The 18,262-nt window shown below is 41.1% G+C and overlaps 2 protein-coding genes across 2 annotated transcripts in view; one reads left to right on the top strand and one right to left on the bottom strand.

The window, feature by feature from the left end:
* Positions 1 to 6,140: 6,140 nt before the first annotated feature.
* mrpl1 (mitochondrial ribosomal protein L1) overlaps positions 6,141 to 18,262 on the bottom strand; it is a 14,152-nt gene continuing 2,030 nt past the window's right edge. The window contains 15 exon segments of the mRNA XM_034679167.1: positions 6,141 to 6,349; positions 8,142 to 8,168; positions 8,171 to 8,222; positions 8,370 to 8,460; positions 8,462 to 8,506; positions 9,633 to 9,717; positions 9,720 to 9,741; positions 9,973 to 10,044; positions 10,930 to 11,013; positions 15,041 to 15,063; positions 15,066 to 15,110; positions 15,113 to 15,190; positions 15,193 to 15,311; positions 16,153 to 16,235; positions 16,769 to 16,843. Coding sequence (XP_034535058.1) covers positions 6,264 to 6,349; positions 8,142 to 8,168; positions 8,171 to 8,222; positions 8,370 to 8,460; positions 8,462 to 8,506; positions 9,633 to 9,717; positions 9,720 to 9,741; positions 9,973 to 10,044; positions 10,930 to 11,013; positions 15,041 to 15,063; positions 15,066 to 15,110; positions 15,113 to 15,190; positions 15,193 to 15,311; positions 16,153 to 16,235; positions 16,769 to 16,843 — 987 coding nt within the window. The 3' untranslated portion in view covers positions 6,141 to 6,263.
* LOC117809698 (CCR4-NOT transcription complex subunit 6-like) overlaps positions 18,131 to 18,262 on the top strand; it is a 17,088-nt gene continuing 16,956 nt past the window's right edge. The window contains exon 1 of the mRNA XM_034679166.1: positions 18,131 to 18,257. The gene's annotated coding sequence lies outside the window, so the exon portion shown is untranslated. The remainder of the gene's footprint in view (positions 18,258 to 18,262) is intronic.

Here is an 18,262-nt window from a genome sequence, read left to right as displayed (position 1 = left end):
TAGCCCCCCTGAGACCTGCTCAGGACCTGCTCGAGACCTGCTCAGAGACCTGCTCAGGGACCTGCGCAGAGACCTGCTCAGGGAGGAGCTCCGGAGGAGCTCGGAACCCCTGCAGGGTCTGGAAAGAGTCCCAGGCTGTCTGAAACTCGGTGTTTTTGGATCTGTTTAAAATATCTGAATAAACTTCACTCTGCAGAATGAGCTGGATACCGAACTGACCCAGACCAGGTCTGGGTCTGACCTAGGTCTGCAGTGGGTGAGGTGGTCTCTAGAAAGTCTGACCTACAAACATCCGGACAACTGTTCCAGAGACTAAAATACTCACCCTGGATCCCGCAGAGTCCCGCAGCCAGGGAGCCGACCAGGAGCCAGCACAAAGCCATGATCCGAGCCGGGTTACTCCAGATCTAGGTCCGGGTCCGGACACGCAGTGATTATCTCTTTAACACAAACGGATTCTGTTCATTACTCAAGACCAAGACCAAGAACACATCCAGAAATCCTCTGGACCGGCTCCGGATCCTCCGCGCGGCGCTCCGGGCAGGAATCCGGCTCAGACCCGAGATCCGAAGGACTAAATCCACCTCCTGCTCCTGCTAAACCCGGAGGACTGAATCCACTCCTGCTAAAACAAGGGGAACTGAATCCACGTCCCCTGCTCGATGCACCGCCAAGAGAGAAAAACTCAATCCTCGGATTCTGGTCTTCAGTCTCCGTCTCTCTTCAGACCTCTGAAGGGGGACTGTCTGGGCTGGACTCGCGTCTGGGATGGACTGGCGGTCTGGGATGGACTGGCTGTCTGGGTCGGACCGTGCGGGCTGAGCTCCCGCAGTGTTTGAATGTTGAAGTCTTTTCTTGCAGAGACTCTCTGCTCGCTGAGTAACCCTCCCTCCCTCTCCTTCCCTCCCTCCCTCTCTCCCTCCCCCCCTCAGCTCCTTCTCTTTCCTCCTCCTCAGGAGACGTCCTACTCTCCTCTGCCGCCCCCTCCTCCGCAGTCAACACACCTGACCCCCCCTCCCGCAGGTATGAGACCTCACTGAGGGGGAGTGTCCTGAATAATCATTAAGATTTAATAACTTCATAAAGATCTGTTTAATAAATCACAGATTTAATAACTTCATAAAGATCTGTTTAATAAATCACAGATTTAATAACTTCATAAAGATCTGTTTAATAAATCACAGATTCAATAACTTCATAAAGATCTGTTTAATAAATCATTAAGATTTAATAACTTCATAAAGATCTGTTTAATAAATCATTAAGATTCAATAACTTCATAAAGATCTGTTTAATAAATCACAGATTTAATACTTCATAAAGATCTTTTAATAAATCATTAAGATTTAATAACTTCATAAAGATCTGTTTAATAAATCACAGATTCAATAACTTCATAAAGATCTGTTTAATAAATCATTAAGATTTAATAACTTCATAAAGATCTGTTTAATAAATCACAGATTTAATAACTTCATAAAGATCTGTTTAATAAATCACAGATTTAATAACTTCATAAAGATCTGTTTAATAAATCATTAAGATTTAATAACTTCATAAAGATCTGTTTAATAAATCATTAAGATTTAATAACTTCATAAAGATCTGTTTAATAAATCACAGATTCAATAACTTCATAAAGATCTGTTTAATAAATCATTAAGATTTAATAACTTCATAAAGATCTGTTTAATAAATCACAGATTTAATAACTTCATAAAGATCTGTTTAATAAATCATTAAGATTTAATAACTTCATAAAGATCTGTTTAATAAATCATTAAGATTTAATAACTTCATAAAGATCTGTTTAATAAATCACAGATTCAATAACTTCATAAAGATCTGTTTAATAAATCATTAAGATTCAATAACTTCATAAAGATCTGTTTAATAAATCATTAAGATTTAACTTCATAAAGATCTGTTTAATAATCACAGATTCAATAACTTCATAAGATCTGTTAATAAATCATTAAGATTTAATAACTTCATAAAGATCTGTTTAATAAATCACAGATTTAATAACTTCATAAAGATCTGTTTAATAAATCATTAAGATTTAATAACTTCATAAAGATCTGTTTAATAATCATTAAGATTTAATAACTTCATAAAGATCTGTTTAATAATCATGACTTGTGATTTAAAACGGTGAAATCACATTTAGTTCACCTGCTGATCTTTGGTTTAAAATGTTTCACATTCAAACTTTATGAACAGAAAAAAGTTTGTCTGTAAAGATTTAAATTATAAAAACAAAAATATGAAACTTCAACATGAAGGACTTTTAAAGAAGCACTTATACAAAAATATCTTTAGTTTCACAGAAAAATATTAATTTTGATTAAAGTGTCAAAGCGTCTGAGAGTGTCGTAAATAAATAAATAATAAATAATAATAAATAATAAATCTCTCTGAGGTAAAAAACAGGCTGAGATTCCTTTGGGTCAGGTGACTGAAACCTGATCTCCTTACACCTGTGATGCCTTCAGGTGCTGCTGTCTGAGGTGAGTACCTGGGTAAACCTGTGATGCCTTCAGGTGCTGCTGTCTGAGGCGAGTACCTGGGTAAACCTGTGATGCCTTCAGGTGCTGCTGTCTGAGGCGAGTACCTGGGTAACCCTGTGATGCCTTCAGGTGCTGCTGTCTGAGGCGAGTACCTGGGTAACCTGTGATGCCTTCAGGTGCTGCTGTCTGAGGTGAGTACCTGGGTAAACCTGCGATGCCTTCAGGTGCTGCTGTCTGAGGCGAGTACCTGGGTAAACCTGCGATGCCTTCAGGTGCTGCTGTCTGAGGCGAGTACCTGGGTAAACCTGCGATGCCTTCAGGGGCTGCTGTATGAGGCGAGTACCTGGGTAAACCTGCGATGCCTTCAGGGCTGCTGTATGAGGCGAGTACCTGGGTAAACCTGCGATGCCTTCAGGTGCTGCTGTCTGAGGCATGTACCTGGGTAAACCTGTGATGCCTTCAGGGCTGCTGTCTGAGGCGAGTACCTGGGTAAACCTGTGATGCCTTCAGGTGCTGCTGTCTGAGGCGAGTACCTGGGTAACCTGTGATGCCTTCAGGGTCTGCTGTCTGAGGTGAGTACCTGGGTAACCCGTGATGCCTTCAGGTGCTGCTGTCTGAGGTGAGTACCTGGGTAACCCTGTGATGCCTTCAGGTGCTGCTGTCTGAGGTGAATACCGGGTAACCCTGTGATGCCTTCAGGGACTGCTGTCTGAGGTGAGTACATGGGTTAACCTGCGATGCCTTCAGGTGCTGCTGTCTGAGGTGAGTACCTGGGTAACCCTGTGATGCCTTCAGGTGATGCTGTCTGAGGTGAGTACCTGTGTACCCTGTGATGCCTTCAGGTGATGCTGTCTGAGGTGAGTACCTGTGTACCCTGTGATGCCTTCAGGTGATGCTGTCTGAGGTGAGTACCTATGTACCCTGTGATGCCTTCAGGTGCTGCTGTCTGAGGTGAGTACCTGGGTAAACCTGTGATGCCTTCAGGGCTGCTGTCTGAGGCAAGTACCTGGGTAAACCTGTGATGCCTTCAGGGACTGCTGTCTTAGGCGAGTACCTGGGTAAACCTGTGATGCCTTCAGGGACTGCTGTCTGAGGCGAGTACCTGGGTAAACCCGTGATGCCTTCAGGGGCTGCTGTCTGAGGTGAGTACCTGGGTAAACCTGTGATGCCTTCAGGTGCTGCTGTCTGAGGCGAGTACCAGGGTAAACCTGTGATGCCTTCAGGTGCTGCTGTCTGAGATGAGTACCTGGGTAAACCTGTGATCCTTCAGGTGCTGCTGTCTGAGGTGAGTACCTGGGTAAACCTGTGATGCCTTCAGGTGCTGCTGTCTGAGGTGAGTACCTGGGTAAACCTGTGATGCCTTCAGGTGATGTCTGAGGCGAGTACCTGGGTAAACCTGTGATGCCTTCAGGTGCTGCTGTCTGAGGCGAGTACCTGGGTAAACCTGTGATGCCTTCAGGTGCTGCTGTCTGAGGCGAGTACCTGGGTAACCCTGTGATGCCTTCAGGTGCTGCTGTCTGAGGCATGTACCTGGGTAACCTGTGATGCCTTCAGGTGCTGCTGTCTGAGGCGAGTACCTGGTAACCCTGTGATGCCTTCAGGTGCTGCTGTCTGAGGCATGTACCTGGGTAAACCTGCGATGCCTTCAGGTGCTGCTGTCTGAGGCATGTACCTGGTAACCCTGTGATGCTTCAGGGCTGCTGAGGCGAGTACCTGGGTAAACCTGCGATGCCTTCAGGTGCTGCTGTCTGAGGCGAGTACCTGGGTAACCCTGTGATGCCTTCAGGTGCTGCTGTCTGAGGCATGTACCTGGGTAAACCTGCGATGCCTTCAGGCTGCTGTCTGAGGCGTACCTGGGTAACCCTGTGATGCCTTCAGGTGCTGCTGTCTGAGGCATGTACCTGGGTAACCTGTGATGCCTTCAGGGGCTGCTGTCTGAGGCGAGTACCTGGGTAAACCTGTGATGCCTTCAGGTGCTGCTGTCTGAGGTGAGTACCTGGGTAACCCTGTGATGCCTTCAGGTGCTGCTGTCTGAGGTGAATACCTGGTAACCCTGTGATGCCTTCAGGGACTGCTGTCTTAGGTGAGTACATGGGTTAACCTGCGATGCCTTCAGGTGCTGCTGTCTGAGGTGAGTACCTGTGTACCCTGTGATGCCTTCAGGTGATGCTGTCTGAGGTGAGTACCTATGTACCTGTGATGCCTTCAGGATGCTGTCTGAGGTGAGTACCTATGTACCTGTGATGCCTTCAGGTGATGCTGTCTGAGGTGAGTACCTATGTACCCTGTGATGCCTTCAGGTGCTGCTGTCTGAGGTGAGTACCTGGGTAACCCTGTGATGCCTTCAGGGGCTGCTGTCTGAGGCAAGTCCTGGGTAAACCTGTGATGCCTTCAGGGACTGCTGTCTTAGGCGAGTACCTGGGTAAACCTGCGATGCCTTCAGGGACTGCTGTCTGAGGCGAGTACCTGGGTAAACCTGTGATGCCTTCAGGGCTGCTGTCTGAGGTGAGTACCTGGGTAAACCTGTGATGCCTTCAGGTGCTGCTGTCTGAGGCGATACCTGGGTAAACCTGTGATGCCTTCAGGTGCTGCTGTCTGAGGAATGTACCTTGGTTAACCTGTGATGCCTTCAGGTGCTGCTGTCTGAGGCATGTACCTGGGTAAACCTGTGATGCCTTCAGGTGCTGCTGTCTGAGGCATGTACCTTGGTAACCTGTGATGTTTCAGGTGCTGCTGTCTGAGGCATGTACCTGGGTAAACCTGTGATGCCTTCAGGTGCTGCTGTCTGAGGCATGTACCTTGGTTAACCTGTGATGCCTTCAGGTGCTGCTGTCTGAGGCATGTACCTGGGTAAACCTGTGATGCCTTCAGGGACTGCTGTCTGGGCATGTACCTGGGTTAACCTGTGATGCCTTCAGGTGCTGCTGTCTGAGGCATGTACCTGGGTAAACCTGTGATGCCTTCAGGTGCTGCTGTCCGGTGGTACCTGGGTAAACCTGTGATGCCTTCAGGTGCTGCTGTCTGAGGCATGTACCTGGGTTAACCTGTGATGCCTTCAGGTGCTGCTGTCTGAGGCATGTACCTTGGTTAACCTGTGATGCCTTCAGGTGCTGCTGTCTGAGGCATGTACCTGGGTAAACCTGTGATGCCTTCAGGTGCTGCTGTCTGAGGCATGTACCTGGGTAAACCTGTGATGCCTTCAGGTGCTGCTGTCTGAGGCATGTACCTGGGTAAACCTGTGATGCCTTCAGGTGCTGCTGTCTGAGGCATTACCTGGGTAAACCTGTGATGCCTTCAGGTGCTGCTGTCTGAGGCAATACCTGGGTTATCTGTGATGCCTTCAGGGGCTGCTCTCTGAGGCATGTCAGCTGTCACCTGTTATCATTAGTACCACCAAGCACGCGCTCACAGGTGAAAGATCCAGTTTCTGATAAACTCTGATGATGAACTTCATCAGATCACATGATCAAATCTTCATCTGTTCATATATCTGCAGAATGAGTTGATGCTGCCCCCTGCTGTTCAGGAGGAGAACTACATCTGATCACATCAGAAAAGAAAGATTTTTATTTTAAAGAAAGATTTTATTTTCCTTTAAAAACTCCAACAGACAGAACTTCAACACAGACATTCATTTCTACATCTTTAATAAAATAAATGAAATCTGACGACACAGAGAATAAAGTTTTTATTAATATCACGATCTATAAATCAATAACTTCATCACGCCCGGTCACTCCTTCTTCTCCTCCTTCACTGGCTGCGATGAGAATCTTCACTCCGAAACCACAGAGCCTCGCTCATCTGACTCGCTACGATCGCTCGCTCAATGAAGGGTCCTTAGGAGGAGGAGAGGAGGAAAGGAGGGGAGGAAAGGAGAGAGAGGGAGAAGGAAACAATGTGATTCTGACATTTATTCAATAAAATGTAATTAAAACTTTATTTGTTTATTAAATTCAAACTTTAAACATTTTCAACGATGATGTGAAAGATGCTGATGATGATGATGAGATGAGGTGAAAGGTCATGATGATGATGATGATGATGATGATGCTGATGATGGTGAAAGATGATGAGGATGATGATGATGATGATGATGATGCTGATGATGAAGGTGAAAGATGATGAGGATGATGATGATGAAGGTGAAAGATGATGAGGATGATGATGATGATGATGATGAAAGATGATGATGATGATGATGATGAAGGTGAAAGATGAAAGATGATGAGGATGATGATGAAGGTGAAAGGTCATGATGATGAAGATGATGATGATGCTGATGATGAAGGTGAAAGATGATGAGGATGATGATGATGATGAAGGTGAAAGGTCATGATGATGAGATGATGATGATGATGATGGTGAAAGATGATGATGCTGATGATGATGGTGAAAGATGATGATGATGATGAGAAGGTGAAAGGTCATGATGATGAAGATGAGATGATGATGATGATGAAGGTGAAAGATGATGATGAGGATGATGATGAGGGAAGATGATGATGATGAAGGTGAAAGATGATGATGATGATGATGTGAAAGATGATGATGATGATGATGAAGGTGAAAGATGATGATGATGATGATGATGAAGGTGAAAGATGATGATGATGATGATGAAGGTGAAAGATGATGATGATGGTGAAAGATGATGATGATGATGATGATGATGAAGGTGAAAGATGAAGATGATGATGATGGTGAAAGATGATGAGGATGATGATGATGATGATGATGATGATGAAGGTGAAAGGTCATGATGATGAAGATGATGATGATGCTGATGATGAAGGTGAAAGATGCTGAGGATGATGATGATGGTGAAAGATGATGATGATGATGATGAAGGTGAAAGATGATGATGATGATGATGATTATGATGATGAAGGTGAAAGATGATGATGCTGATGATGATGGTGAAAGATGATGATGAAGGTGAAAGGTCATGATGATGAAGATATGATGATGATGATGATGAAGGTGAAAGATGATGATGATGATGATGATGAAGGTGAAAGATGATGATGATGAAGGTGAAAGATGATGCTGATGATGATGATGATGAAGGTGAAAGATGATGAGAAGTGAAAGATGATGATGATGATGATGAAGGTGAAAGATGATGCTGATGATGATGGTGAAAAGATGATGATGATGATGATGATGATGAAGGTGAAAGGTCATGATGATGAAGGTGAAAGATGATTGATGATGATGAAGGTGAAAGATGATGATGATGAAAGATGATGATGTGATGGTGAAAGATGAAGATGGTGATGATGAAGTGAAAGATGATGATGATGATGATGCTGATGATGAAGGTGAAAGATGATGATGATGGTGAAATGATGATGATGATGATGATGAAGGTGAAAGATGAAGAGATGATGATGCTGATGATGATGATGAAGATGATGATGCTGATGATGAAGGTGAAAGATGATGATGATGATGATGGTGAAAGATGATGATGATGATGATGATGAAGGTGAAAGATGATGATGATGATGAAAGATGATGATGATGATGATGATGAAGGTGAAAGATGAAGATGATGATGATGACGATGATGAAGGTGAAAGATGATGATGATGATGATATGAAAGATGATGATGATGATGAACTCACCCTTGTCGGCCGGTCGGTGTGAACAACGTCTTTGAGGATCGTTTGAAGGTTTTCATAAATTTGATGTTGGTTCATGTCGAGCTGTCAGGAGAAAAAGTTAGATGAACTTTAACATGAAGAATATGAAAATAGATTTGTGATCAACAATAATAATAACAATAATAATGATGATAATAATAATAATAATAATAATATAATGATGATAATGATGATAATAACAATAATAACAATAATAATAATAATAATAATGATGATATTTTTGTACCGTGGCGATCCGGTCCTGACGTAACACTCGTTCTCCACCATGTACTCGTGACCCTTTTAAATAATCTAACATTTTAGGGATGTTAACGCCGACCGAACCTGAAAACAGAAACGTTTTTAATAAACTCTGAATAATAAATGTTTATAATACAATTCATCTTTATTATGTGTTCAATTTATACGTTTTATACGAAGGCTGTGATAAAACCCTTAAATATAAATAGATCTCATAATAAAACATTAATCTATATTTATAAGAGTTTATTCTAAAGCTGTAAAAACAACTTAAACTGTGAAACTCAAGTTTAAACAAAAGAACTAAATCTGATAGAAACAGACTGAATTCACATCTATCATTTTATTTGTACTGACAGTGTTTACCTAAAGTGTGAAAAAAATACAAACTTTAAATCACTCAAATTTAACAGTGATGCACAGTTTGAGACAAACGAACAAACAGAACCAACATGAACAAACATGAACCAACATGAACGAACATGAACGAACATGAACGAACATGAACAAACATGAACCAACATGAACGAACATGAACGAACAGAACGAACATGAACGAACATGAACAAACATGAACCAACATGAACGAACATGAACAAACATGACCAACATGAACCAACATGAACGAACATGAACGAACATGAACAAACATGAACGAACATGAACGAACATGAACGAACATGAACAAAGAACCAACATGAACCAACATGAACCAACATGAACCAACATGAACCAACATGAACAAACATGAACAAACATGAACAACATGAACCAACATGAACGAACATGAACCAACATGACCAACATGAACCAACATGAACGAACATGAACAAACATGACAAACATGAACGAACATGAACAAACTGAACCAACATGAACAAACATGAACGAACATGAACCAACTGAACGAACATGAACCAACCATGAACAACATGAACGAACATGAACGAACATGAACGAACATGAACGAACATGAACGAACATGAACCAACAAAACATGAACCAACATGAACAAACATGAACGAACATGAACCAACATGAACCAACATGAACAAACTGAACGAACATGAACGAACATGACGAACATGAACCAACATGAACCAACATGAACAAACATGAACCAACATGAACCAACATGAACCAACATGACACAACGTTTTGATTGTGTTTTCTTCAGTTTGTTAGACGTCTTTCTCTGAAGAGAAGTTTTTCCTCTTTTCTTTTTGGGAACTTCTTCTCAGTTTGTTTTTCAGAGGAACCAGTTTCTGCAAAATCTCTGGAACAGCCACATAAAATCTGCAGAAACCTCATCATCCAAAATCTGAAATTAAAAAACCACATCAGTCATTTTTAAAGATCTGACAAATATTAAATTAAACCAAGTTATTTTTAAAGATCTGAAAAGACATTAAACTGTTGTGATATTTGTAAATCATTGTTAAGAACTTCAATTTGGTTTAATTTTAAAATTCTGTAAATAAGGAAAATAAATGGGCTTCAGTCCTGACCTCTGATTGGTTCAAATAAAAAAAGTGGCGAGTGTCAGACTCACCGGCTGAATAAGCTCCGCCCCTCCAGCTAGCATCGCTCCGTGTTCCTGAGACACTCTCACCTGATCAGGGTCCTTCACACACACACCGTACACACAACCCACACACACACCCACACACACACACACACACACACAGACACACACACACTCTTACAATGTTACACTGTCATTCAGCGGACACTTTATCCAAAGCGACTACGAGAACAAGACAGGAGCAAAGATCTAGACGAGGGGAAACGAGCTCAGAGGAACAAAGAGCTTCAATCAGTCTGGGTTATGTTCTGCTGAACAGGGTGAAGGCAAAGCACAAAGTAAAGAAGGAACATCTAATCCAGAATAAATAATCTATAATAAATAATCTATAATAATAATAAATAATCTATAAATTTAATCTATAATAAATAATAAATATCTATAATAAATAATCTATAATAAATAATCTATAAAAATAATCTATAATAATTAATCTATAATAAATAATCTATAATAATAATCTATAATAAATAATCTAAATAATTAATCTATAAAATAATAATAATCTATAATAATTAATCTATAAAAATAATCTAATAATAATCTATAATAAATAATCTATAATAAATAATAATAATCTATAATAAATAATCTATATTAATCTATAATAATTAATCTATAATAAATCATCTATAATAATAACTTATATAATATCTATAATAAATATAAATAATCTATAATAATTAATCTATAATAAATAATCTATAATAATTATCTATATAAAAATCTATAATAAATAATCTATAATAATTAATCTATAATAATTAATCTATAATAAATAATCTATAATAATTAATCTAAATAAATATAATTAATCTATAATATCATAATATTATCTATAAAATAATCCACCCAAATTTTTCTTTAAAAAAAGAAAGCAGAACAATTCAAACTGAAACTGAAAAATAATGAGGAATGGTTTACCTCTGTGAAAACTAAAACTGAGTTCATCTTCGTCCTGAAGGGATGAGGAAGATGAACCGTGCTGACGAACGGGTCCACTCGTCTCTGAGATCAAACAGAAAACACAAACCAAACTCAGCTTTCTTAAAGGTTCCTCAGAGAGACACAACAAACAACAAACCATAAACACAAACAATAATATAAACAACAAACAATAAAATATAAACAATAAACAACAAACAATAAACCATAAACAACAAACAATAAAATATAAACAACAAACAATAAAATTAAACAACAAACAATAAACAATAAAATAAACAACAAACAATAACAATAAAATATAAACAACAAACAATAAACCATTAACCATCAAACACAGACAGATGCACTGATGAGGCTGATTCTCTCATTAACACGTTCCCCTGACACGTTCTCCCGACACGTTTCCTGTCAAGTTCTCCTGACACGTTCTCCTGTCACGTTCTCCTGTCACGTTCCTGTCACGTTCTCCTGACACGTTCTCCTGACACGTTCTCCTGTCACGTTCTCCTGACACGTTCTCCAGTCACGTTCTCCTGACACGTTCTCCTGACACGTTCTCCTGACACGTTCCCCTGACACGTTCTCCTGACACGTTCTCCTGTCACGTTCTCCTGTCACGTTCTCCTGACACGTTTCCCTGACACGTTCTCCTGACACGTTCTCCTGTCACGTTGTCCTGACACGTTCTCCTGACACGTTCCCCTGACACGTTCCCCTGTCACGTTCTCCTGTCACGTTCTCCTGACACATTCCCCTGTCACGTTCTCCTGACACGTTCTCCTGACACGTTTCTCCTGACACTTTCACCTTGACACGTTTCCCTGTCACGTTCTCCTGACACGTTCTCCTGTCACGTTGTCTGACACGTTCTCCTGACACGTTCCCCTGACACATTCCCCTGACACGTTCTCCTGACACGTTCTCCTGACACGTTCTCCTGACACATTCCCCTGACACTTTCACCTTGACACGTTCACCTGACACGTTCCCCTGACACATTCCCGTCACGTTCCCCTTGACACATTCCCTGTCACATTCTCCTGACACGTTCTCCTGTCACGTTGTCCTGACATGTTCCCCTGACACGTTCTCCTGACACGTTCTCCTGACACGTTCTCCTGTCACTTCTCCTGACACGTTCTCCTGACACGTTCTCTGTCACGTTCTCCTGTTACGTTCTCCTGACACGTTCTCCTGTCACGTTCTCCTGTCACGTTCTCCTGTCACGTTCTCCTGACACGTTCTCCTGACACGTTCTCGTCACGTTCTCCTGACACGTCTCCAGTCACGTTCTCCTGACACGTTCTCCTGACACGTTCTCCTGACACTTCCCCTGACACGTTCTCCTGACACGTTCTCCTGTCACGTTCTCCTGTCACGTTCTCCTGACACGTTCTCCTGACACGTTCTCCGACACGTTCTCTCTGTCACGTTCTCCTGACACGTTCTCCTGTCACGTTCTCCTGACACGTTCTCCTGACACGTTCTCCTGTCACGTTCTCCTGACACGTTCTCCTGACACGTTCTCCTGTCACGTTCTCCTGACACGTTCTCCTGACACGTTCTCCTGACACATTCCCCTGACACTTTCACCTTGACACGTTTCCCTGACACGTTCCTGACACGTTCTCCTGTCACGTTGTCCTGACACGTTCTCCTGACACGTTCTCCTGACACGTTCCCTGTCACGTTCTCCTGACACGTTCTCCTGACACATTCCCCTGTCACGTTCTCCTGACACGTTCTCCTGACACGTTCTCCTGACACTTTCACCTTGACAGTTTCCCTGTCACGTTCTCCTGACACGTTCTCCTGTCACGTTGTCCTGACACGTTCTCCTGACACGTTCCCCTGACACATTCCCCTGACACGTTCTCCTGACACGTTCTCCTGACACTTCTCCTGACACATTCCCCTGACACTTTCACCTTGACACGTTCACCTGACACGTTCCCCTGACACATTCCCGTCACGTTCCCCTTGACACATTCCCCTGTCACATTCTCCTGACACGTTCTCCTCACGTTGTCCTGACATGTTCCCCTGACACGTTCTCCTGACACGTTCTCCTGACACGTTCTCCTGTCACGTTCTCCTGACACGTTCTCCTGACACTTCTCCTGTCACGTTCTCCTGTTACGTTCTCCTGACGTTCTCCTGTCACGTTCTCCTGACACGTTCTCCTGACACGTTCTCCTGACACGTTCTCCTGACACATTCCCCTGACACTTTCACCTTGACACGTTCACCTGACACGTTCCCCTGACACATTCCCGTCACGTTCCCGTTGACACATTCCCCTGTCACATTCTCCTGACACGTTCTCCTGTCACGTTGTCCTGACACGTTCTCCTGACATGTTCCCCTGACACGTTCTCCTGACACGTTCTCCTGACACGTTCTCCTGACACGTTCTCTGACACGTTCTCTGTCACGTTCTCCTGTCACGTTCTCCTGACACGTTCTCCTGTCACGTTCTCCTGACACGTTCTCCTGTCACGTTCTCCTGACACATTCCCCTGACACTTTCCCCTGACACGTTCTCCTGACACGTTCTCCTGTCACGTTCTCCTGACACGTTCTCCTGACACGTTCTCCTGACACGTTCTCCTGTCACGTTCTCCTGACACGTTCTCCTGTCACGTTCTCCTGACACGTTCTCCTGTCACGTTGTCCTGACACGTTCTCCTGTCACGTTGTCCTGACACGTTCTCCTGACACGTTCCCCTGACACGTTCCCCTGTCACGTTCTCCTGACACGTTCTCCTGACACGTTCCCCTGTCACGTTCCCCTGTCACATTCTCCTGACACGTTCTCTGTCACGTTCTCCTGACACGTCCTGACACGTTGTCCTGACACGTTCCCCTGACACGTTCCCTGACACGTTCCCCTGACACGTTCTCCTGACACGTTCCCCTGACACATTCCCCTGTCACGTTCCCCTTGACACATTCCCCTGACACATTCCCCTGTCACGTTCCCCTTGACACGTTCCCCTGACACGTTCTCCTGTCACGTTGTCCTGACACGTTCTCCTGACACGTTCCCCTGACACGTTCCCCTGACACGTTCCCCTGACACGTTCTCCTGACACGTTCTCCTGTCAAGTTGTCCTGACACGTTCTCCTGACACGTTCCCCTGACACTTCTCCTGTCCGTTCTCCTGACACGTTCTCCTGACACGTTCTCCTGACACGTTCCCGACACGTTCTCCTGACACGTTCCCCTGACAGGTTCTCCTGTCACGTTCTCCTGACACGTTCCCTGACACGTTCTCCTGACACGTTCCCCTGACACGTTCCCCTGACACGTTCCCTGACACGTTCCCCGACACGTTCTCCTGACACGTTCCCCTGACACGTTCCCCTGACACGTTCCCCTGACACGTTCTCCTGACACGTTCCCCCGACACGTTCTCCTGACACGTTCCCCTGACACGTTCCCCTGACACGTTCCCCTGACACGTTCTCCTGACACGTTCCCCTGACACGTTCCCCTGACACGTTCTCCTGACACGTTCCCTGACACGTTCTCCTGACACGTTCTCCTGACACGTTCCCCTGACACGTTCTCATGAGACGTTCCCTGACATGTTCTCCTGACACGTTCCCTGACACGTTCTCCTGACACGTTCCCCTGACACGTTCTCCTGACACGTTCTTCTGACACGTTCTCCTGTCACGTTCTCCAGACACGTTTTCCTGACACGTTCCCCTGACACGTTCTCCTGACACGTTCCCCTGACACGTTCCCCTGACACTTTCCCCTGACACGTTCTCCTGACACGTTCCCCTGACACGTTCTTCTGACACGTTCTCCTGTCACGTTCTCCAGACACGTTCCCCTGACACGTTCCCCTGTCACGTTCCCCTGACACGTTCTCCTGACACGTTTCCCTGACACGTTCTCCTGACACATTCCCCTGACACGTTCCCCTGACACGTTCTGAGAAGAAGGGGACTAAAGGTGTTCCTTTGGATGTGTCCCTCACTAAGCAGAGATAACTCTCTCCTACGTAAAGGAATGAAACCCTGACGTCTGGTTTTGAACCTTCAGCTGATAAGCTGAAGCTCGGTGTGTTCTAACCTTCTTCTCCAGCTTCATGTCAGCTTCAGGTCCACGTAGACCGGCTGATCTGTGGGCGTGAAGTCTAAACCTGGAAGTTCTTCAGCAGGTCGATGGCGTCCGCAGCCTCATGGATGGTCCTGGGTAAAACCATCACGTAGACGTCATCGACGGCGCCCACGCTGTTTTACCGAACGGTTTGTGTCTGTCTTTATCATCCATCACCTTCTTCTCCTTTTTCACCTCCTTCTCCGACTCCTCCTTTTTCTCCTTCTTCTCCTTCCTCTGAGCCCTGATGGACACACGGACACACGTCAGCCTTTATCTTATATGACATTTAATGTGATATACGTGTTTAATTTATTTATATTATATTACATATATTTATATTATATTATATTATTTTATATTACATTAATTATATTATATTATTATTACATTATATTCTATATCATATATTAACATTATTTTATATTACATTATATTATATTACATTATATTATATTATTTTATATCACATTATATTAATATTATTTATTATTTTTATTACATTAATATTATTATATTATTTATTTTATATTACATTATATTATATATTATATTATTTTATATAACATTATATATATTATATATATTTTTTATTTATATTACATATTATTAATTATATTTTTTTTATACATTATATTTTATATTATATTATTATTTTTTATTACATTATATTATATTATATTACATTATTTTATATTACATTATATTTATATCATATTATATACATTATTTTATATTCATTATATTCTTTATTATATTATTTTATATTACATTATATTTATATTACATTATATATTTTATATTACATTATTCTATATTATATACATTATTTTATATTACATTATATTCTATCATATTATATAACATTATTTTATATTACATATATTATTTTATATTACATTATATTATTTTATATTACATTATATTATATATTATATTATATTACATTATATTCTATATTATATTACATTATTTTATATTACATTATATTATATCATATATACGATGAAGAATCTCTCCCATCACAAACCTCATGAAAAACATTTGACAGTTTCTTTTTGATCTAAAGGTTTTGGAGAACTCACCATGCAGAGGCAAAGGTCCTGACAGGTAACACACCTGTGGGGCGGGCCTCTGGCTCCGAGCTGCCTCTGACATCCCCACAACACTAACAACACACAAACACAACTGTTGACCGCAGAGAACAACAACAAACAACAAAACACAAGATAAACTTCTCTTCTCTGGAAGAAATACAAAGAAGATGAACACATTGAATTTCACCACAACACAAACACAACAACAACAACACGACAAACACAAACAACCAACAAACAAAACAACAACACAAACACAACAAACACAAACAACACAAACCATATACAAACACAAACAACACAAACAACAAACACAACAAAACAACACACAACGATGTAGTGAGGAGTGAGGGTGAGATGAGAGGGAGGTCAGGGTGAGAGTGGGTGAGGGATTCTTAATACTGTAACTTGTTTGACGAGGAGCTACCAGTCACCATTGATGCTAAGCTAACGGGCTAACAGTCACCATTGATGCTAAGCTAACGGGCTATCAGTCACCATTGATGCTAAGCTAACGGGCTAACAGTCAAACCGACAGGACAGCAGTCAGAATAATGAAGCTGATAAATCTGTGAGAGGAACAAACAGACTTTCTTTAACTGACCTCTCCACGCGCTGCGCCGGCAGGTCTCCATGTCCGGGAATAATAGGGGTCCGTGCGGAAACGACTGAAGCTCCTCTAAAGTTCCAGCTGCTCCTAATATTTATTTAAACATTACATTTGAGTTATTATTCGATCCTTCAGCTCATCATCCAGAGTTAATTCATGAACTGTAGTTAATTAATGTACCCATGATTTAATAATCTGGAGTTAACTCCATGAACTATAGTTAATTAATGTACCCATCATTTATTAATCTGAAGTTTACATTAATTAGTTTCATTATTTTACCATAAAAAATAATCCAGAGTTTATATCATTATCTGTAGACATGTTCCTGTTCATTTTATGTATTTATATGATCGTGAATTTACTTTCTGTAACTTATTTTTTGCAACAAAAATGTAAATTAACTTCCTTTAAAGAGTTTGGTCATACTATATATTTTAATATTTAAACAGAGTTTGGTCATACTATATATTTTAATATTTAAACAGAGTTTGGTACAATAATAATAATACTTATATCTAATCTAGTTGAGTCAAGTCATCTTTATTTATAAAGCACATTTAAAACAAGCAGTGATGGCCAAAGTGCTTATAAGGTAAATATACATGAAGACAGAATAGACAACAAACATATTATATAAAAAGTAAAATCAAGTGAAATCTGTCCGGATGTTAATGTTCTCATATCGAGGAGAAGAGATGGAGGATTTAAAAACATTGAGCAGTGGTAAACTGTTCCAGAGATTAGGGGCAGCTAAAACAGTTTGGTAATACATTAAACACATGTGAAATAGACCTTGGTTAAAGTAATAAACATATATTAAATAGAGTTTATTAATAATATAAACTATATTAAATAGAGTTTTTAATAATATAAACTTATATTAAATAGAGTTTATTAATAATATAAACTAATATTAAATAGAGTTATTAATAATATAAACTAATATTAATAGAGTTTATTAATAATATAAACTAATATTAAATAGAGTTTATTAATAATATAAACTAATATTAAATAGAGTTTATTAATAATATAAACTAATATAAATAGAGTTTATTTATAATATAAACTAATATTAAATAGAGTTTATTTATAATATAAACTAATATTAAATAGAGTTATTTATAATATAAACTAATATTAAATAGAGTTCATTTATAATATAAACTATATTTTAGATAGAGTGTATAATAATATAAACTAATATTAAATATTTTACTCTGAATCTGTGAACTCACCCTTTGCAGATTACAATAAATTATTTAAAACAGAGAAAGTAAAAATATAAAGTAAAAATAATAAAGTAAAAATAAAAATAAGAACAAACAGAGGAAACATGAGGGGAACCTGCTGCTGGCGGACCGAGCGGAAGTGACGTTTGTTGTTCTTGTCGTTTGAGACGTTCAGGGTCTGATGGGTCCTTCAGTCCTTTTATGTCTCCTCAGATCCTCTCCTTAAATCCTACCGGCCCCGAATGAAGGTAAA

The sequence above is a fragment of the Notolabrus celidotus genome, unplaced genomic scaffold (genome assembly GCF_009762535.1).
Source record: "Notolabrus celidotus isolate fNotCel1 unplaced genomic scaffold, fNotCel1.pri scaffold_358_arrow_ctg1, whole genome shotgun sequence".
Classification (NCBI taxonomy): Eukaryota; Metazoa; Chordata; class Actinopteri; order Labriformes; family Labridae; genus Notolabrus; species Notolabrus celidotus.
This window is presented reverse-complemented; position numbering and strand designations above follow the sequence as displayed.